A 22,840-nucleotide genomic window follows, 5' to 3' on the forward strand; every position below is an offset into this window, starting at 1 on the left:
AAATTTATTCGAAAACACTTTTTTGGCAAATCAGGCACATTGGTAATAGCTTGTTTGCAGGTGTTGGAATGAAGCCATATTTTAAATATTCGATACTATTACTGCCTACATTCCTTCTTTGGTTCTGCCATGGTTTATATCTGTAAAAAATATGTAAAAAATATATTGTTATAGATATATGTATTATTATTTATTTTATATATTATTTATTAAATAAGATAACGCTATCACTGTGCTTAACGCCAGTAACAGTTTTACGAACAACCACTAATTTTTCTAATAATTTCATATTGAACTGATCAGTCTCTCCAATAGTTATGTCTCTCCAATGATCAGTCCTTATGTAATGCTTCCAAATGATGACAGTAGACTTGAATGTCATCATCGTATATTTCTGTCTTTTCCTTGAGTGCTGAAAGACTTGGAAATTGGTAAAATTCTCCATGTCCCAAATTACGTTTGAACAGAACAAACATTTGAAACAAAATTCTACAAAGAAAGAAAAAAATGTACTTACGAAATGTCTGGATCTGGGTAGAGTAATAATACCAATAACAATACATAGCACACTATGTATTGCTGCTACCGCCACATGGAGAATGCCGCAAAAAGGTGTAGCAGTAATAGCAATAGCACATGCACAGCATCAAAGAGCACAAGGTCTGTACATACAAAACCGGCAGACGCGCACCAGTTGATTGAAGGCTAGCCTCAGGAAGGATTATATTTATAGTATTCTGCGCTGGACTTGACAGAACATGCATGATCGCTTGTTGCATCGTGCTAACTTCATGCGTGTTTAGTCCTGTTTAATTGTCCCAAAGAACGAAACACTGGACTTGACAGAGCCTGTGCGAGTGCTCACCACATCGCACATGTTTAGTCCTGTTTAGTCTGCTCGATTCATAGGGTTGCAACTTGCATGTTTTCTCGCAATGTTACATCAAATGCGAGAAGCACTATTTCGATACCTCTTACACATAAAGTCGTGTGCCCGAAAAGCTAATTTTACAGTAGAGCTGTTTGACGTTTAATGGTAAGCTTTTTGTTTCAAAATAAATTTATGTTGATTTAGTTGTGATTAAATTAGTTAAATAAGTTAATAGAATTCTTTAAATCAGAAAAATGGAAAATATTTGAACTTCAAACAGCTCTACTGTAAAATCAGCTTTTCAGACATATAACTTTATGCATAGGAGGTATTGATTTGTATTCTTTCCCCTTTTGAGCAGCCGTGCATCCCCTTGCCATCCAATGCCCCTTATCACCCTCTGGCCTTCCAGCGCCACTTTGAGTTTTCTAGCTCCCCCAAGGGGGCAGTAGTGCCCATTTTGGGAATCACTGTATTAGATGAACACATCTATATTACTATTATCCTTCCTCAGACAAGCAGTTTACTTGAACCCTTATGGTATCCTCAATGATAGTGGCTATAACACTTGCACCACCTTTATTCACAGAGGAGCAGCACCCATGGGGTATCTATAGAAAAGGCATGCAACAAAAACTGAACATTTACGAGACAGAGCCGAGAGACATTAAGACATGGGGCATTAATAAACTTGACTGCTTCTTTTGAATAGAATCTAGGAGCCTCACAGAGGTTTTGGGTTTACTACCTAGAAGTGGGAACAATATTCTGTGGTAGGTCAGATTTGAGATTTTTACAGTGAGAAGTTGTTTAGAATAAAAGTAACACCAAAAGAAAAAGAGAAAACCCAGTTCTTTAGATGCAGAGGAAGCAATATTCGTGATGTGCTTATGCCAAGTGAGATTAGAAGTCAAGGTATCTGTAGATCTGAGTATCGTCGAAGGTAAGTATAGGAGCAACTGATTCCTTTTTGTAAGATGTAATAAAAGGTTGAATTTTAGAAGGATTGAAATTAACTAAGATATCTTTGTCCCACTGGAGAATTACTTGGAGATCAGAATTTAAGGAATTGGTGGTAGATATTCAAGAAGATGAAGTTGTTTGTGTTGGGCAAGGTTTCTTCTAAACTGGAACATGGAATGCAATGTGCTATTATTTACAAAACTATGATTAGGATTGCCAGTCAGTAGAAGGTCAGTCTTTAATATACAAGAGTGGGAGAAAGAATTGAACCTTGGGGAATATCAGCACTTTAGCATTAGCATTAGTAGAGGCATATGATGCAAGAAAGCAAGCTTATTCAGCATCAGCAAAAAAAAAAAAAAAACCACTCCCATTTCACCCCTCCGTTCGTTCGAAATACCTGTCCAGTTGAGCTTTAAATTTGTTTAGGCTATCAACTTCAACAATAAGTGATGGAAGTCGGTTCCACCAACCAACCACCCGCTGGCCAAAGGCAAATTTCCGCACATCTTTCCGCACTTGTGGAAAAGTTAGAAGACAGAAAGGACAGCCATCTACCATAACCTTCAGCAAACATTCAGAGAAAAAACTGGATATCCAATTGCAAAAGAAGTCGGTAATCCAAAAGATGGAAGCTTGTTAAGAAGAGCTTTATGATAAACACAATCAAAAGCCCACACATGTAAAATTCAAAAATACGTGCACCCTATCAATTAAAAAAAAACAAAAAACAACATCAATAAGCACCTAAAGATTAAGAACATGGAAATAATAAGGGAAGCATTTTGACATTGAAATAACTGTCTGATATGAGTACTTGATGGAGTCTACATAGTAACTGATTACATTGTGTTTTTTTAATAAATGAATCAAGTTAATTGCTTCTTTGCCTCCCATTTCTTCATTTTTGCAATTTCAATAATTGATTTCAAATGAAGGATATGAATTATATCTAAATTCTCTGATTCTAGACACTGAAGTACGGTTTTCATGGCTGCTGAAGCCTCTGTTACTTTAGGGATGGAGAAAGTGGTGTGTCATCTTCCTTTTCTTCCTTCACTGCTGTCACGAGATGTGGCTCCAGTTTGGGCCTGGAGACTTAGAGCATTTGGATGAGGAAAATCATCAGTATGGATCCAGTCATAAATGTTGTGAATACCAGACTGTATAATCAGTTCCTGATAAACTGTATTTGTCTTGTTGATGCCTCATTTAGTAAACCCCTAAACTCTTCTTCTGAGTCAGGTGCAATTGCAAATGTTTCACATAAATTTTGCTCCCAACACTTTTCATTTGTATATGGTGATATGGTTCCCCACGTCTTTTCTGCCAAGTCAAAAACACTAGTTAGTATGAGCTTCTTCAAGCATTCTGTTATGGATACTTTGTCATTGATTGTTTGTTTGATTAAATTTTTACTATATAGTGCACCTCTCAATGTGGCACCTGTATGTGGTGAGAGAACCTCCCACTGATGCTGCTGGTCCTCCAGATTAGTATCACTAAGATCCAAAACCCATGGCCTAGGTTCCAGGCTAACATCAATGGAGTGTGGCATGTTTGCCATCCACTGTGATCCGTGGAAATTCAGCAAGGGGGATCCTGATGGTTGAGGGACCCAACTTCAACACACCACTTTGGCCCCTGCTTTGAGAAGATAGGTGGTCCTGGATGGCCTGGCTAGGATCAATCGGCTAGTAGGTTTGCCTGCAAGGATCAACTGTGTCAATTCCATGCGTAGTGTTCTCCTCAGGACCTCCCCTCGACGTGGGCATCTGTATGTGGTGAGGGGACCTCCCAGTGATGCTAATCTGGAAACCCAGCAGCATCACTGGGATCCAACGCCCACAGCCTAGGTTCCAGGCTAACATCAATGGAATCCGACGTGTTTGCTGTGCGCTGCGACCCGTGGAAATTCGGAAAGGGGGATCCTGGTGGTTGAGCGGCCCAGCTTCAATACACCACTTTGACCCTTGCTTCGACAAGACGGGTGGTCCTGGATGGCTCGGCCAGGATCAATCGGCTAGCAGGTTCGCCTGCAAGGGTCAACCGTATCGCTGCCATGCCCCTACTCTCAAGGTCCAAGAGAAAGGACTCCAGCTGACAGAGGTGCGGGTATAGTGTCTGGGTAGTCCTGGCGTTCCACTCCCGAGCGCATTTTTTGCATGCCGGGTAGTGAGCGTCCCATTTGGGCTCTGTGGTGGGTGGGGAGCCTGGGCACCTAACCATTCCAAAACACTTATGAACCCTGAAACTCCAAACTTTTCTCCTGGGACCTCGACACGGTCCCTACCAGATCAAAATACAGATGAAGAGAATATAACTAATGCAGCCAAATGGCTAAGAAAGGAAGAAAAATCAGGACCAATCCCACACATTTTGGTTATCCAATCAACATCTGAAAGATCCATTTTAAAGATATCGCCCTTCTTTATTCAGAGGAAACGGCTACGCTCTGGCGACATCTTAATAGAAACCAAAAATGAAAAGCACTCAGAACAGCTTCTTTGAGCTACCTTAATCGGGGGAATTCCGATTATAGTCACCCCTCATAAGACATTAAATTCTTCTCGTGGCGTGATGTCGGAGTGGAATCTTATGGAAGTGTCAGAGGAAGAAATCTGTTCTGAACCTAAGCCACAAGGAGTGACAGCTGCCAAGAGAATATTCATACGTACGGATGGGAATTTAGTACTTACTAGAAACCTGATCCTTTCATTTAATATGCCAATATTACCTAATGAGATTAAAGCTGGGTATCTGAATTGTAAAGTAAGGCCATACGTACCAAACCCTTTAAGATGCTTCAAGTGTCAAAAATACGGACACTCGCAAATGGCCTGCCGTAGTTCCCTTGCATGCACTCGATGTGGTGCAAAGGACCATGAAATAACTGGATGTTCAGCTACGAAAGCTGCATGTATTAACTGCAATGGAGAACACCCTGCATATTCAAGAGCTTGCCAGCTGTGGAAGGAAGAAAAGGAAATACGACGACTAAAGGCAGAACTTAACATCTCATACCAAGAGGCCAGTAAAGTTAAACCAGTAAGTAGCGGTAAAGCAACATATGCCAAAAAGGTATCCAATAAATGCTCGATGGCACCCAAACGGATATGACTGTACCACTGAAAGAATCATTCATGCCCATCGCCCGCTATCTATTAAGTTCAGAAAAACCAGCACAGAAATCTCAGTCAGCTACCACTCCAATATTGGTACCTCCCAGTGCTCCAGCTCTATCAAAAGCAAGCACTAAAGTAACATTACAAAAAAATCAACAGCCCATGTCAGGACAAGAAAAAATGGATGTCGAAACCAAGGAGGTACATGATGATTCAGTCTTGGAACTCTTTACGGAGGAAGAAATGGACACAGGACAGCGCCCATTCTTCCCCAAAAAAGAAAAATTCAAGACTGATAAAAGTAAGCCCTCAGCACCTTGGAAGCCGCCTGATGGACCCACCAAGCCAAAATAATGGCTAAAATCCTACAGTGGAACTGTTGTGGATTCCAGCGAAATATTAATGACATCAAGGCACTTCTGCAAAAGTACAAGCCAGCGTGCTTTTGTGTACAGGAAATCTATCTAAAGGCAAATGATGACCCCCACCATGCGTAACATTACAATCATTTGTAAGGACAGAATTGGGGACGGTCCTGCTCATGGAGGAGTTGCAATCGTCGTGAGCAACCAGATTCCCTTTAAGCCTTTGCAACTTACAACCAACGTAGAGGCTGTAGCAATTTGCCTTAAAGTAGGGTTTTTATTAACTGTTTGCTCTCTTTATTTACCACCTGGTATTGACATCCTCCAGGAAGACTTTGATGATCTTGTCATGCAATGCCGACCGGGTTAGCCAGGAGGTGGATAAAGTGCCTGCCTGGCAACCCAAAGGTCGCGGGTTCGAATCCCGGCTAGGGCTTGGATCACAGTACTGCAAAAACCTTGGGAGGTGCATTATGGCCACAGAAGCCGATGCGCCAACAACCAAAACAAGCATAAATGAAAAAAACAAACATCGTCATGCAATTGCCTCCCCCTTTATTAATTCTTGGGGATTTTAATGGACATAACACTCTGTGGGGTAGTGCTAACATTAATGGAAGGGGACGAGTCATAGAGCCTATGCTCACTAAATGTGGGAACAAACACCTTCCACATGCCTATCCGTACGTTTTCTGCCATTGATCTTTCTATTTGCTCCCCTTCTCTCCTTCCTTCACTTATTTGGGAGGTGGAAGAAAACCCATATGGAAGCGATCACTTCCCCATGATAACCACCCTAACTAGTGGTAGACTGTGTCAGCCATTTAGTTTACCACGGTGGAAGATTGATCAGGCTGACTGGGATGCCTTTCAATATCTGGTAAATCTTGACATCGCTACAGTCAGTCGGGAACATATCAATGATGCAGTCGCGTACGTCACAGAAAGTATTGTCCAAGCAGCTGCAATTTCAATCACAAAAACATCCAGCTGGTTTCCACTATTTCCTAAACCTTGGTGGAATTCAGAGTGCACAACAGCAAAAAAGGCACAAAACAAAGCCTGGGGGATATTCTGCTGATATCCCACGACTGATAATCTAATATCATTTAAACGTGCATGTGCAAAAGCACGTTATATCCAACGTCAGAACTAAAGGAAATCTTGGATCTGTTTTACATCATCAATAACCCAGACTGCCAGCTCAAAAGTAGTCTGCGACAAGATCCGGAAAATGAAGGGAAATTACCCACCATGCCCTTCGGTGATTCTCAAGCACAATGGATGTCCAATTGCAGACCGAACTGTAGTTGTAAATACTGTAGGGGGAAACATTTGCCAAAATATCTGCAATAACATCATTCCCCCAGATTTTTTGGCCCTCAAAGAGAAACATCCATTAAACTTCTCTTCAAAAGGGCTTGAACCATATAACAAGCCCTTTACACAGGAAGAGTTAAATGCAGCACTCTTTCTTGTGCATGCAAGTGCTGTGGGGCCCAATGACATCCACTACGAAATGATAAAACATCTGTCACCACATTCCAAAAATCAACTATTAATTTTGTTTAACAGAATTTTCCTTAATAAACAATTTCTGGATTCTTGGCGGAAAGCAATCGTTCTTGCCTTCCCAAAACCAGGAAAGGATCCTAGAAATCCAATTAACTATCGTCCTATTGCTCTGACAAGCTGTTTGTGCAAGGTCCTGGAAAGAATGGTTAATGCCCACTTTGTGTAGCATTCGGAAACAAATGGTCTGCTTTCCAGGACACAGTGCGGCTTCTGAAGAGACAGATCCACTTTGGATCATTTAATCCGACTTGAAACATACATTTGTGACGCTTTTATTAAATCCGAGCATCTCGTAGCAGTTTTCTTTGATATTGAAAAAGTGTACGACACAGCCTGGTGATTTGGAATATTACAAGACCTCTACAACTTTGGTCTTAGGGTAACCTCCCTCTCTTTATTAAAAACTTCCTTTTGAATCGCCATTTTCAAGTTCATTTAGGATCCACTCTCGAGAGAGAGTTTTGTCAGGAGGAGGGAGTCCCACAAGGGTCCGTTCTAAGTGTCATGCTTTTTGCAATCAAAATAAACTCTATCACAGAACAACTTCCACCCATGGTAAACAATGCCCTCTATGTAGACGACTTTACTATATTTTGTCATTCATGCAATATGAGGGTCATTGAAAGGCAACTGCAGAAAACCATTGACCACCTTACATCTTGGTCATTGGTTAATGGGTTCAGATTTTCATCACAGAAGACCGTTTGTGTACACTTCTGTCACAAACATAATCTTCATCCTGAACCAGATTTAAGGCTTGGACAAAACAACATCCCAGTCGTAGCAGAAATCAAATTCCTTGGACTTATTTTTGACAAAAAGCTGACTTTTCTTCAACATATTCATCAGCTTAGGACAAGGTGTGTTAAAGGGCTTAACGTCCTTCATGCCCTTTCGTCAACTTCATGGGGTGCCGATCGATCTACCCTTCTTCATCTCTATCGAGCCCTTGTCCGTTCTAAACTTGATTATGGGTCCCAGGTATATGGATCTGCTAGAGATAGCGTACTTCAGTGGTTAGATCCAGTCCACCCTCAGGCCATTCGGACAGCCACAGGAGCATTGAACCATCCCTATCTCTTCGATGTAAGCAGTTGTCATTACATTACACCTTTAAATTGAAAGCCCTGCCTGATCATCCCACGTGGGCATCAGTTTTTGAGCCACGTTGGGAAAATCTCTATAATGCCCGTCGGACTGCCAACAGACCTTTTGGTATTTGGATCCAAGGGCTGTTAAATGAACTAAACATGACGGTAGACAACGTTGTCCAGTCACCAAGGCAATGCCTTCCACCCTGGTATGCACATCTGCCAACTTGTGACTTCTCCCTTAAGATCATGGAGAAGGCTAGTACGACGCTGTCCATCTACCAACAACTCTTCGTATCACATAGGGAGCAGTACTCTGACTTTCTGCCAGTCTATACAGATGGCTCGAAGTTAGAATCTTATGTGGGATCTGCTGTTGTATTTCCTCACAAGACATTATCATTTAAGATTCCACAAGAAACTAGCATTTATACTGCAGAGTTGCATGCAATTGAAATAGCCCTTGAGTTCATTATAAATAGCGATTACCAAAGGTACATGATTTACTGTGATTCATTGAGCGTGTTACAGGCCTTAGTATCAATGAGGTACAACTCCCATCCGGTCCTGTCCCGGATCCGGCAGATGCTTTGTTCTGTCGTTGAATCAGAATTTGACATTCACTTCTGCTGGATCCCAAGCCACATTGGGATCCGGGGAAATGAATTTTAAACTTTTAAACATTTTAAACATTTAATGCATTTAATAACTCTATTGATTTTAAACAATTAAACATAAAGCTTTTAAACATGAATGAGCCAAAGCATGCTACATTAACCATCAGAGTCAAAATTAATCATGGATCTGTTTTACATCATCTATTACCCAATCTACCAGCACTAAGGTGGTCTGGGATAAAATCTGAAAACAAAGGGAAAATATACTTTTCACCCTTCATCAATCATAGAATATAATGGATGCACTGTTGCAGAGTCAACTGCAATAGGGAATGCCCTTGGGGAAACTTTTTGAAACATCTCTGGATATCTTCCTATTCCTCAGAGTTCCTAGTTCTGAAACATAAAAGGGGAAAACAGGCATTAAATTTCACATAAAAGGGCCTTTGTTCCTACAACGGGCCATTCACTATCCTAGAAAGAACTAAAAAGAGCTTTCTCCCTTTCTAAGGTAAGTGCTGTTGGACCAGATGGCATCCATTATGAAATGATTAAGCATCTTTCACCAACATCTATGGATCACCTGCCCCTTTCATATAACAGAATCTATATTGAAGCGCAGTTTCTGGATGCCTGGCCCATGGCAAATGTTCTTGCCTTTGTGAAGCCAGGAAAGGATCCTAAAATCCCTACTGGTATTTATTATCATCCTATCGCTCTGAGTAGCTGTCTGTGCAAAATCCTGGAGAGAATGGTCAATTTTCATTTAGTATGGTATTTAGAATCAGTCTTCTCTCCAATATCCAGTGTGGCTTCCTAAGGAACTGGTCCACCCTGGACCATCTTATTAGACTGGAAACATCCATCCAGGATGCTTTCCTAAAATGTGAACATCTTGTGTCTGTATTTTTTGATATGGAGAAAGTGTATGATATAACTTGGAGAGCCGACCAGGCTAGCCGGGTGGGTAAAGTGCCTGCCTGGCAACCCAAAGGTCGTGGGTTCGAATCCCGCCTCGGGCTTGGATCAGAGTACAAAATGCAAAAACCTTGGGAGGTGCAATATGGCCACAGAAGCCGATGCGCCAACAACTAAACAAAAAAAAAAAAAAAAAAGACAACTTGGAGATTTGGCATCTTAAAAGATTTGCATAACCTTGGTCTTAGAGGGCAACTCCCCATTTTTATAAAAAACTTTCTAGCCAACCAGTCCTTCCAAGTTCATTTAGGATCCTCACTCTGTCATCCCTTTTGCCAAGAGGAGGGAGTTCCTCAAGGATCAGTATTAAGTGTCATGCTTTTTGCCATCTATTAGGCTGACGATTCCATCACAGAACCACTTCCTACATCTGTAAACAGTGCCCTCTATGTTGACGACTTTAGCATATTTTCTCAGTCATGCAACATGAGGATTATTGAAAGACAACTGCAGCTAGACATTGATTTCTGGGCACTTGCTAATGGATTCAGGTTCTTGCTGCAGAAGACGATTTGTGTACACTTGTAATTTTGTGATGAAGTGTAATCTTCATCCTGAACCTGAATTGAGGCTTGGACAAAATGCTATTCTAGTAGTGTCACACACCAAGTTCTTGGGACCCATATTTGATAAAATTTTATGTTTTTGGAATATGTCCACTGACTCCATAAAAAGTGTATGAGATGTCTAAATATCCTTTGTTTTCTCTCACCTACACATTAGGCTGTGGACTGTTATACCTTATTACGCATCTACCGTGCACTTATACGATCCAAACTATATTATGGGTCCCAGGTATACATTTCAGCCAGGGACGGTGTACTTTAATGGCTGGATCCTGTCCGACATCAAGCTCTCTTTATTGCTACTGGAGCATATCAAACATCTTTTGTCCAGAGCCTATATGTTGAAGCAAATGAACCACCATTATTGCTTCAAAGCAAGTAGTTGTCTCTAAAGTATTTTTGAGCCACGATGGGAAAGTTTATCAATGCCCGTCAAACTGCCAATCATCCTTATGGTATTCGTGTCCAAGAGCTACTCAGAGAACTTAAAATCAAGGTAGACACGGTTGCCCAAAAAAATGGGTTGCCAAAGCAGCCCATTCTGCTCTGGCATGTTCATGTTCCAACATGCAACTTTTTTTTCCTTAAAAACTGGGAAAAGTCAGATACTCCATTGTCTGTCTACCTGCAGCTCTATTCAGCACACTAGGCTGAACATTCTGACTTCATGCCAGTTTACACAGATGGCTCGAAGTTGGAATCATATGTAGGATCTGCTGCTGTCTTTCTGGACACAGCTATATCAGAGCAGATTCTCCCTGAATGCAGCATATTTACTGCAGAGCTGCATGCTATTGAGGTAGCCTTGGATTAAATTAGTGAATGCCAGCACCAACGGTTCATTTTATATTCTGATCTTTGAGAATCTTACAGGCTTTATTATCAATGAGATATAATCCCCACCCAGTTCTGTCTCAGGTTCGGCAGAAGATCCACTCTCTGTATGAATGTGAATGCGATATCCACTTCTGCCGGATTCCCAGCCACATTGAGATTAGGAGAAATGATTTGGCTGACACCACAGCCAAATCAGCAACCCCCACTAATAATTGTTGCCTATCAGTCCCATATATAGACTACAGGCAAATATATACCAAAAGATACACTCCCAATGACAAGATTCTTGGAGTAGACAGACAACAAATAAATTACATCATATAAAGCCTGTAATTGAACCATGGCAGTCTAGTCTGTGCAGTAATCGTAAAGAGGAAGTTGTTCTTGCCTGGACCTGCAATGGACACAGTCATCTGACACATTTGTACTTGCTGAGGGCTAATGACCCTCCTATGTGTGAGTCCTATGACACAGTTTTATCCCTGAAACATATTTTAATTGAGTGCCCAGATTTTAATAATACTTGTTTTACCACTTTTAGCCATCTGACTGAGCTTTATACACTCAGTCAGATTTTATCTAACAATGACAAAGTTTCAGCTCTTTTTACATTTTTACAACTTACTAATTTATATATGTGTATATAAAATAAGCCTTATAATTTTAGAATATATACCACCTTTTAAACTTATACCTAATCTTTTGACCATGTAACTTCCTTTGAAGTTACTGGAATTGATTTTTATCTTTGTCTTGGCATATAATAGCCACTGCTGCTAATGTGCCAGAAAAATCCAATATCTACCTACCTAGAGTGCATCTTGAAGGTTGATATAATGCCTTGATCCAAAGGTTGGAACTTTGAGGTGGTATTCTTTGGCAAATAGCTCAATTTTAATTTATTGTCATGGCGTATGAGGTTTTCTGCAGAAGGGTGGACAAGGCAGTTGTCCAGCAGCAAAAGTGCTTTAGGTTCCATATTTTTCTTTCTTACACATGCATGCACAGATGGCACAAAAGTTTATGAAGCCATTCCTCAAAAATCTCTGCTGTCATCCAGGCATTCTTACTGTGGCAATATGGAAACACTAATGCCTGCCCATTTTTGTGGTGGAAACACCTTGGCACCCTTGTTTTTTTTTTTTTTTTTTTTTGCACGTGTGTGTGTGTGCTGGCTTTATTGACACAAAACAGCAATGTCATCCTGTCCATCATCACTTTAAAGCCCTGTGCTTTTTTGTTCATCAGATTTACAAGCTAGTGTCTTATCGGAAAGCATGCGATAACAAAGTCCTGTTTCATCGCAATTGTGAATTTGTTCCGGAACATAGCCACCTTCTTATATGATGACTTTTAATTGTGATGGATAGTCATCAATAGCCTTGGTGTCTGCATATTGAATTTCACCCAAAATTACAGCCTCGTGAATTCCATGCCACATGTTCCATCAGTTGACCCAGCCCTTGCGTGCTTTGAATTCTTTCTGGTATTCTTGTACTTTGTGCTGACTGTCTAAATCTTTCTTCAGTTTTTCAGCTTGACTCCTGATAATTTCACCAGGTATAAATGTTTCTTCTGTATTGTTCATGCATGAACCACGTGAACAGGGCCATATCCAGCAAGCTGTCACTTGTTGTCTAGGCCATTTTCACTGGAGACCTTCACTAGCATCAGAATTACTTGTTGCCTGCCCTAGGTCAGCTTCATCTTTTATCCATCCCGTGATAGTGGATTCCCCCACACCTGTGTGTTGAGACACCTCCACTTGCATCTTTCCCATTTTAATTAATCCAGTGCAGCTAGCTTTTCTTTAACTGACTGTGCTTTTCTTTTGAGAACTTTCATGGACATTAATTTTTTATTAAAAAGAAAGGAAAGAAAACAAAAATTTGAAAATGCACACTAACCTTACGTTAGAGTAAGCTTATGTACAATTTCCAAATAGCACATGTAAATTTTACTTTTATTTGAGTTTATTCATATCACTGAGCTTGCCTTTTAATGCCGTAGTTCAATCAATACAGTAAAATAAAGAGAAATAAAATAAAGACAAAAAAATAAAGAGAATTATTATTTGACTGTCTTTCGAAATTAGTCATGGGGGTCTCCGACCTGAGCTGTATTTGTCTAATACAAAGCATTAAAAAGATGACTGAAACAACAAAAGAAATTAATAGTGGTATTATTAAGTTTATTCATAGGACATCATGTTTACATATAGCAATTGTGCTTATTGCTCCATAGGCACCTCCGTAGCCAGGTGGGAAGGAGCAGCAGTGCGTAGCACACGCTTCTTGATTAGACGGGTTCGAGCCCGTCACCACCAAATACGGAGGATGCGGAAAGGTCAGGAAATGACCACCGCATATCCCGGAGCAATATGGCCTTAGTTGCTAATGCTCCTAAAAACCAAATAACAAACAAACAAACAATTGCTCCATAAGGCCTGTACAAAATCAGCAACTAAAACTCCAAACCAGTAAATGCACTGGAACAAATTGGGTTCTTACATTTTACCACATTACAAGTGATTCCACATTATATTGAGTTGTGTATTTATTGGGAATAGCTCAGTCATCATTGTTGTAAATATTTTAATCATCTAATTTGCATATAATCAATTTAATCAGTTATGAAAATCTTTCAGTTATGCCATTACTAGTTCTAATACTCTGTTTATATTTTTTGGGATGTGTGTTTGTGTTCAATTCCTTGCATATAAAGAGGATTAAAATGAGTTTATGAAACTTTTGTTTTTCTTTTTTTATAGAAAATCATACAAGAAGTAACAAATATTGGCCAAAATCTAGGAGTTCCTTTGTTTTTAGTTGATCATCATATTCTAAAACATATTCAGAATGGTAGTACTGCAGGGCATGAAAATTGTCATATTTTGTGCCTTGGACAAAGAATTACTCATATGGCAACACTGGGTGCTTTATCTACCCAGACTCAAAAGGTTTGTTTATATAAATGGCTTAAACAGAATTTTTTTCCCCAAGATTTTTTAGAATTTTAACCTTTTCACTCATTGAAAGGTTAAAATTGGGCCTTGAAGATTGAGTTTTTTTTTTTTTTTTTTTTAAGAATTTTTTGAAATTGTGAAAAATTCATGAAAATGAAATTTTGTATATATATAGATGCTTTTAAACATTTGTTCTTATTGTGGCTTAGTTTCCCAATATTAGAGTGAAATTACTTCTCTAATATTGGACAAATCAGATTAGAATTTTAAAAAATTTTAACAAACCATAGAAAATCATTAAAGCAATAAAAAAATTCTTAGAAAACTCATCATTACTTCTTTTTTGATGTAATATTATCTTCTATATTTAATTATGTATCAATCAATTTGATTTCACCATATTGATTTTGTAAGTTGCATTCGTACAGTGGTGGCTGACAGGTAAGGTTTCCTCTTCCTCTGATTTTAAAATATATTTTCTTGCTGACATCTGTTATAAACAGTGTCTACAATTACTCGTGAACATAGATAAGAGATGGAACTTATTAGAAGATTTGTAACATAGATTGAAATGTTATTTGAAAAGATTGAAGGCATAAATTTGTGCTTTATATCTTCATTTTTATAGCCTGTGGATAATATTCTTCCGATTTTTGCTTATTAGAATTGCTGTTTAATAGAATCAAAATTCAATTCACAAACATGATTACAATAACTGCTGCTTAGTGTAATTATTTTATGGCACCAGCATAAAAAAAAAAAAATAAATAAAATAAATGCTGGCTCATTCGGATTATTGACGCTCCACCGTAATATCTAAAGTCTAGAATATTAAATTAAATGTGTGTTTTAAGGACATGTTAAAAGTATGTATCAGTGTACATTAGTTAAACCATTTTTTTTTCAGCTTTGTGCACTTTTTAGAAATTGTTGTTTCATATTGTTTTAATCAGTTTCCTGAATTAAGAAAAATCAAGAATTTTCTGTATCTTCTAATAGAACGTGATTTCCCATACATATTAGCATGATTGAGTCATCTGATGATCAACTCTGACATCTTGCTAACATTTTAATGACTTCTGTTTTTTTCCATTGGTTCTGGATTAGACTTTCGGCAGTGATAGTTCATTCATGAAGCTAAGCATTGACGAATTGTTTGTTATTTGCGCCTCCAGTCTTTTCTTTTCCTTCTGCTGCTTTTATTATAATTCATGAAACCTCTTTGACATCTTGTTAATTGTCTAATTTATATTACTTGAATAGTATCAGCTTACTTAAGACTTTAAATCCTAATGACTGATAGCATCCTGATGTAAAAGGAAATTTCTTTATTTTGTTGGAACAGTCTTCCATCTGTTGCTGTGGAAGTGGGTGGGTTGAATAAATTCAAAGGAGAACTAGACAAATTTTTGGAAGGTACGAATGGGTGAACTGTTTTTTTTTTTTTTTTTTTGTGTGTAGCATTCAGTCACACTGGCTGAATGCCAATTTCATTTTGTCATAAACTCTGTTTTAACAATAAAAAAAAAAAAACAAAAAGAAAAACAGAAGAGAAGTTTGCTGTTTGCTCCAGTTAAACAGGTTTGGAGTTCATCAAGAACTCAGAGCTCAATTTTTTTTTTTTTTTTTAGAATGTCTTTTCCTTATTTTAGAAAAAGTACTGAGTCATTTTATATTTTGATACTAAGGCTCTCACAACAAACAAATTCAAACTTCTACCATTATACCTTCAAATGTGGCTTAAACTACTGTTAGAAATAATTACCTTTGTATTTTTTCTTTCTGATACTCTAAACACTCGATGGAAATCAGTTAAATCATCAACATCAGTTGCCTTCTGGGAACCTTATCGTTTAGTGAGTTTCATGCATTTGTCTTTAGTTTATGCATAATCTTCATCAGTATTGCTAAGATTGGGATATAACTTATGCCACAAACTTTGAATACAGTTATGTGGAACTTCGTGCCATGCAGCATCAATGAATTTTAAAGCATCTTTTATATTGAAGGCTTGCCAATATTGCTGCACACTCATCTGTTTGTGGTCTGTCTTGTGAATTAGATCAGCCAGAATTCACTTTAAATACTGAGCCTTAAAAGATTTAATCACACGTTGGTTCACAGACTGGAGTATTGAGGTTGTATTTGCTAGGAAAAAAACAATCGATATTGGAACAGACATCAACAATACTGGGTGGATGGCTTGTACCATTATAAAGAATAAGTAAGATGTTGAACGGAATTCCTTTTGCCTTGCAATACACTTCTAATTCTGGTCGTGACTGAGATCCAAGATAACTTCTGAAAATAACAGCAGTCATCCACCCTTTAGGGTTTCAATACGATAGGTCATACACGGGTATGTATGACCTGTTGTAACCTTTAAGGGCACGAGGGTTTTTATAGTGGCAAATGCACACAGGCTTCAGTTTATGATCCTCCATATTAGCACCAAACAGAAGTATTAGCCAATCTTTTGCTGCCTTAAAGCCAGGCAGTCTTTTCAGCAATGGAAATATAAATGCCATCAGTCATTTTTTTGCAATTTTTTTTGTCGAAGTCGAATATCTGTTTGGGTATGTACTCCCCCTCCCTTGGTGGGTTTCTTAAATATGGTTGCTGCGCGCTATTTTAAATTTGCATAAATTAAACATGTGTAAAGTAAGAAGTCACTGTATATGAAAATATTCACTAGAATCCTGTTATATGCAATAATATTTTTTATATTTATTAGCAGTTTATCATTGAATTATAATTTATTTTTTTATATTCAGTATTTAAAAGTAAAAAAAAAACATTAATGAAAAGTTTAGAATAAAGATAATTTTATAATTTGACCATGGAATAACTTTTATTACAGCAAATAACAGTATATTTCAGTGTGGTCCATTGTAAATCTGAGGTCTTAATTGGTCCTAATTGTGAAAGCATGAAAGATTAACTGTGTGCCATTAGTAGTAGTCATGTTTAACAGAGCATGTGCACAGTACTTTACAAGCAATGCCAGATCTTGTTCTTGTTGACTGCTTATTCCATATGTCTCATTCTTCTTGTTAAACAGTTTATTCTACAATGTATGTTACTCCTTAGAGCATTCAAGTTTGGTAAGAAACTTATTTAAAGAAAATTTTCCTTGAAAACCATAAATACTGTGAATAATTTGAATATGAGTATGTAGATAAAACCTGATATTTAATGTTCAAATTTCACATTTCTTATAGGAATATTTTATCGAAGAACTCGGAAACAGGAGATTTCAGAACCTGATTTTTAATGGGCAGGACCCCACACTTTTGCAGCATGATCTGAAGGTCATTATTCCATTTCATTATCTGCTCTTTCTGGATGGCCAAGGAGTTCATGTGTCGGTAATGTATGAAAGACCAGGAAAGTTTTGGTGGTATCCACCCCTGCATGTTTCTGAAGCTGTCTGGAAAGACATGAAAAAAATGAGTGGGGAAACTGCAGATCTCATAATTAATTCTAATGCTGCTGCATATGATAAGTAAGTATTCTGACTACCAGATGTATGCTCACTTTTGACTATATAATCCACAAGTTTTATTTATTTTTTAATGATTATTAAAGATTAGTGTATTGTTTAAAATTTTTGAAGAATTTTGTGAGAAATTTGTGCCTGAGAATGAATTAACCTGAGATATTACTGACTAAAGCCCAATTTTACATTAACACTTAGGAAACCAAGTACTGTTATTTTTGAATACAGAAAGAGCTTTTTGTTTAAGGGAGCAGTGGCAATCATTACTGTATGTATTAAAAAAAATAAACCTTGAATGTTGCCAATTAGTATTAGAATATAGAGTGGCTAAATGATTCAATGGAGCAGATATATATTTTTTTTACTTTTGCTAAAAAAAAATGCAAATGTTCCAATCATTTATACCTTCCTCACTGCCATAAAAGTAATTATATGGTTTCACTTTGAACTTAAATGAACCTTGTCAAGGAATTTATTCCAGTAATCTACAACACAGTTTGTCCAAAAGTGAACTTCATGAGATTCAGCCTTCTTTACAAGTTACATATGTGCTCCCTGGTTATTGAATGAATGAAGTATATTTTTACTGGTAGTTAAAATATAATTCATTCGCTCCTGCCTAAAAGTTTGGAATCACGGTGTATGACAGCAGTTTTTGTTAATTTTTTTGAAATTAGCTATGACAATGTAAGGCTAATATAAAAAAACAACACACTAAAAAATATTTTAATATTTTTATTAAGCATTTAAAAATTTACAGCAAAAAATTAATGAAATTATTAATATTAACAATTATACCAATTTTTCATCAAAATATCCTCCACAAGGTTTTATCACTGCCTTACACAGATGTGGCATTCATACAGTTAATTTACTAACATTATTCCAAGCGATCTGAAAGGTTCCCCATAAATTTTGTGAAGACATTCAGACTTCTGACTTGTCAAGGTGTATTTGATTAATTGCCGTCTCCATGGTTCCCTCTATATGCCGCTGTAGCATCTGAAAAGACAAAAGGCCAAGGCCAGCAAGTGTATGTATGTAGGTATGTGAGTATGTGTTTTGTTATGTTGCGTGCTGGCACCTGGCGACTTCACACTGACTTGTCAGTCTAAATGATCCCATATAAGCTCTATTGGGTTTAATTGGGTTAATCAGGCGATTGGGAGTGGCCATACCATAATTTTGCTATAACAGCCTGAAACTCAAAAGTTTAAGAGAAATCATGAGGTTGGAAGAGATAATAGGAATTATAGAGGATTGAGACTGCAGTGTTGAAAAAAGCAGCAGTAATGTTGTCAGAGACTGTGTGTGTATTCACTGTTATTCTTTGGGAGTGGAGAAGGGCAAGCTTTTGCATTATTTTAATAGCTTTTCAGCATACATGCAGTATAACTCTGAAACAGAGATGGATGGCATCCTGCCTTTCTTGTGGAACTGCATTCCCAATTTGCAAATTGGGAACACAGTTTACAGGAAGCCGAAGTGCACTGCCCAGTTCATAAATTAAGCATTGGCTCATGCAGCATTGCATTAAAATAGCATTGTGGGAGCATTGACAGACAGGGCATAGTCACACTGCAGTACCTTTGAGGATAGTGGCACAAGAAATTAATAGGATAAGGTAGGAGGCTCCATGTTTCTCTTACAATGGCCAGTGTGCCCTTTTATTTGGGCTTAACAGAATAGATTTCTAAGTTCCTGAAATCATATAATGGCTGCTGTGTGTAAAGTTTCCTGGCAGGAAGCTTTCCATGACAGTTTCAGAGATTGACTCTAGTTCCACAGGAGTCAAAGAGCAGAGTTGAGTACAAGATACAGTGACTGGAGTGTGGGATATGATGTGTTTGTGAGACAGTCATCATATTAATGATAGGATGAAAGAATACAGGAATGCAAAACAGGGAAGCTAGTTTTGATCATTTGGCCATAGCTGTGCATGTGTGGGAAGAAGGCTCTGAAGAAATGGTAATTGTTAACAATGAACATGGGTTTTATGACTGGAATTGGCTTGAGAGGCTTTGTATAACAGTGACAGAAAGCATTATAAATTGCATTCAGGGATGGCACTTGCATCTTGCAATTGATTCTGTAGTTCTTAATTGGGATGTTTGCTGTTAGCTGTCCAGATGAAGACACACTTCCAGTACAGTGACAGGATTATGATGGCTTTCATGCATTGCTCACTGGAAGCTGTGCCATCTATTTATACAGGGTGTTTCAAAAATATTGATACAAACGTTTAGGGGAGGTAGGTAACATCTAAAGGAATGTGAATCGCATAGGAACCCATAACCGGAAACGTCAGGGGAAAGTAGTAGCAGAGGCACAAGAAGCAGAAATGACACAAGACAGTAATTAGTGGCAAACATTAATTTGACATAATATTAACAACGGAGTACGAGATTGATGCATTTCATGATGTTACAACAGATGCTCGAAGGTTCCACCATGAGATGCGATGCATGCGTCACACCAATGCAGCATGGATTGGCGGATACGGTCGAACACACCTGGAGTTTCTTTGACAATAGCAGCAGCGCAGACGAGTCTCGCCACGAGATCCATTTCCGTCTCCACAGGCGATTCATACACGATAGATTTGCCCCCACAGAAAGAAATCAAGGCTCGATAAATCAGGTGAGTGTGAGGGCCAGGCAACGGGTCCACCACGGCCAATCCATCGACGCCCAAAACACCTGTTCAAATGGTCATGAACACACCTTCCATAATGGGCAGGCGCCCCATCATGTTGAAACCAAATGTTGCGTCTCACATTTGTTGGAACATCGTCTAGTAACCCTGGTAGAACTTGTTCAAGAAAGATCTGATATTTAGCAGAGTTCATGCAGGATGGTAACAGGTATGGGCTGACTAAGCAGTCACTGACCATACCTGCCCACACATTTATTGCGAAGCGATGTTGTGCCGCACACCGTGTGGGTTGTCATGAGCCCACACATGAGCACTGTGCTGATTGAATAAGCCTTCCCGAGTGAAATAAGTCTCATCCGTGACCAAAACATCAGCTGGAAAATTCAAGTCTTGAACACTTTCTTGGAGAAACCACTGCATAAAAGCCACATGTGCAGGATAATCTTGGGGGAGCAGTAACTGAACCCTTTGGAGATGTAAGGGGTGTAAGGAATCATCGTGCCAGACACGCTGTACACTGCAACGAGGCACTCCTAAGGCAGAGGCAATGGCACGTGTGCTTGTAGTAGGATTATTCTGGACGGCATTCAACATACTTCCTTTCATGGCAGGAGTTTGCATTGAACGTGGTCTGCCCGCACTACTGCTGTTATCTCTAAATGACCCATAATCGCACAAATTTTGATGCACATGTGCAAACAAACGTGGTCCGGTACATGTCTGTCTGGGAAGCGTTCTCCATAAATTCGTTGAGCGGCTCATCCATTGCCCTCTGCTAATCCATACACAAGGTGCATGTCTGCCAGTTCATAGTTCTTATATCGATGCATGCTCTTCGTGCGGTGACTACTGCTTGAATGAGTAAACCGGAAATTTTCCCTCTCGCGAACTGATGAACAGCGCTGTGTACTGACTTACGGTGACGTTTCCGGTTATGGGTTCTATGCGATTCACATTCCTTTAGATGTTACCTACCTTCCCTAAACGTTTGTACCAATATTTTTGAGACACCCTGTATAGCGCATATAATGTTTGTTGCAATCAGAGTGTATAATTCACCGATGGAGAAAGCCTTAACTTGGAAAGCTCTGGTATCTGTATTTATTTTTTTATTTAGACATTTTATTGTATTTTAATTTGTTTTGCTGACTGTATGTAATGTTATTTTCAACATACACAGGTTAATTTTATGTTTTATGATTCTTTTAGTGACTTGATTATTCTGGTATTGATATATTCAAGAAATTGATATACTAATTGCCCTGTAACTGTCCTATGCTCTCTTTTTCTGCTATTAGATTGCCCAACTCTGTATTTGTCCTTGTCAATCTCACCGTCATACCCATGCTATATTTTATTAATGATATGTATGCATTCATAGTTTCTGTGACTATTGCTTTTAAGATGTTCTGTAACTTTAATGTGTTAACCCTCCCTGTGCAATCTGCCTATTTAGAAAAGACCATGTCGCTCCTTAAAGTATCATAGTCCCCTTTCCTGAAATGAAACCCTGCTTTGAACAACTGCAATTCTCCTTGACAGCACAGTATTTTTTGCCACTTGTCACTCGTTTGGGGAGGTCTGGGTTTGATTTTCTTCTATGACTGGAGGAATTTCTAAAGTCCTCTTCAATTGAGGCTGTAGATAGCTAATCTCAGGTAGAGGGAGTAGGTCCCCTGGTGAGTTATTCCAGGTTTTTTAGACCCAAACAGTATGCAGTTCAACCTGTGAATGCACACTAGTGCAGACATAATGCACTGAATGAGTATTTTGCATTTGCATTTACACATGAGGAAGTCTTTATGTTAGGGGATGCAGATGCTGGACGTTTATCAAACTAACAGAGAGCTAAGTCTGAGAGGAAAGTGGAATAGAAATTTTTCCAGTTAAACATAAGAAAGGCACCTGGGGTGGATGGGATCTGTCCAGTTATATTAAAGGAGGCTGAAAGGAAGTAAGCAAACTCCTGGCCATTAATTATGAGAGCATCCTTGGGCTCAGACTGGAGATGTGCAAATATATCTCCAATTCACAAAGGGGATCAAAGGGTGAAAGGAGTAATTACAGACATGTTAGTTTAACTTCTGTTCTGGAGAAAATAATGCCGTTACTGGTTAAGGAAGCATTGCAGGACAGACACAGCATGGGTTTGTTAAGGGGATGTCTTGTCTGACCGATTTTATTGGATACTATGCTGTGATAACAGTGGAAATGGATGCAAAAAATAATTTTGATATCATATACTTGGATTTCAGGACAGTTTTTGATAATGTTGCACATGGAAGACTACTGTACAAATTGGAGTAGTATTGCATTAAGGGCAAGTTGCTTCTATGAATAAAGAGATGGCTGAGTGGGAGAAACCCCAGGGGCTCACATCTGGTGAGTATGGGCTTGGCACACCCAGGGTCCTCAGCTGGATATCATCATTCTTCTCTTTCTTGGTGATTTCCTTCCACTTTTCTCTCTTTCTCTCTCTCTCTCCCTCCCCCCCTCCCTCCCTCTCACATGCACACGCACACACAGGGTAACTCAGAAATTTTTTTTGGCTGGTGCAGCATAAGCCTCAGGCTTCCTTGCACTATATGGCTAATAATAATAAAGACAGAGATGGTAATCAAGAGACTAATGGACTCTTTGTGGACTAATGTGAAGTCCCTCAGGGTTTGATGTTGGGCCTGTTGTTTTGTATATTTATCAGTGATATTGATGAAGGCATATCAGGCTTAATGT

General features: G+C 38.7%; 1 protein-coding gene across 1 annotated transcript in view; it reads left to right on the forward strand.

Moving 5' to 3' along the window:
* The first annotated feature begins 4,950 nt into the window (after positions 1–4,950).
* Positions 4,951–22,840, forward strand: part of LOC150078464 (ribitol-5-phosphate transferase FKTN-like) — a 57,146-nt gene continuing 39,256 nt past the window's right edge. The window contains exons 1-3 of the mRNA XM_090384576.1: positions 4,951–5,094; positions 13,759–13,947; positions 17,175–17,458. Coding sequence (XP_090240702.1) covers positions 4,951–5,094; positions 13,759–13,947; positions 17,175–17,458 — 617 coding nt within the window. The remainder of the gene's footprint in view (positions 5,095–13,758; positions 13,948–17,174; positions 17,459–22,840) is intronic.

Source organism: Mastigoproctus giganteus, chromosome 11 (genome assembly GCF_048544385.1).
Source record: "Mastigoproctus giganteus isolate SK-2022 chromosome 11, ASM4854438v1, whole genome shotgun sequence".
Lineage (NCBI taxonomy): Eukaryota > Metazoa > Arthropoda > Arachnida > Uropygi > Thelyphonidae > Mastigoproctus > Mastigoproctus giganteus.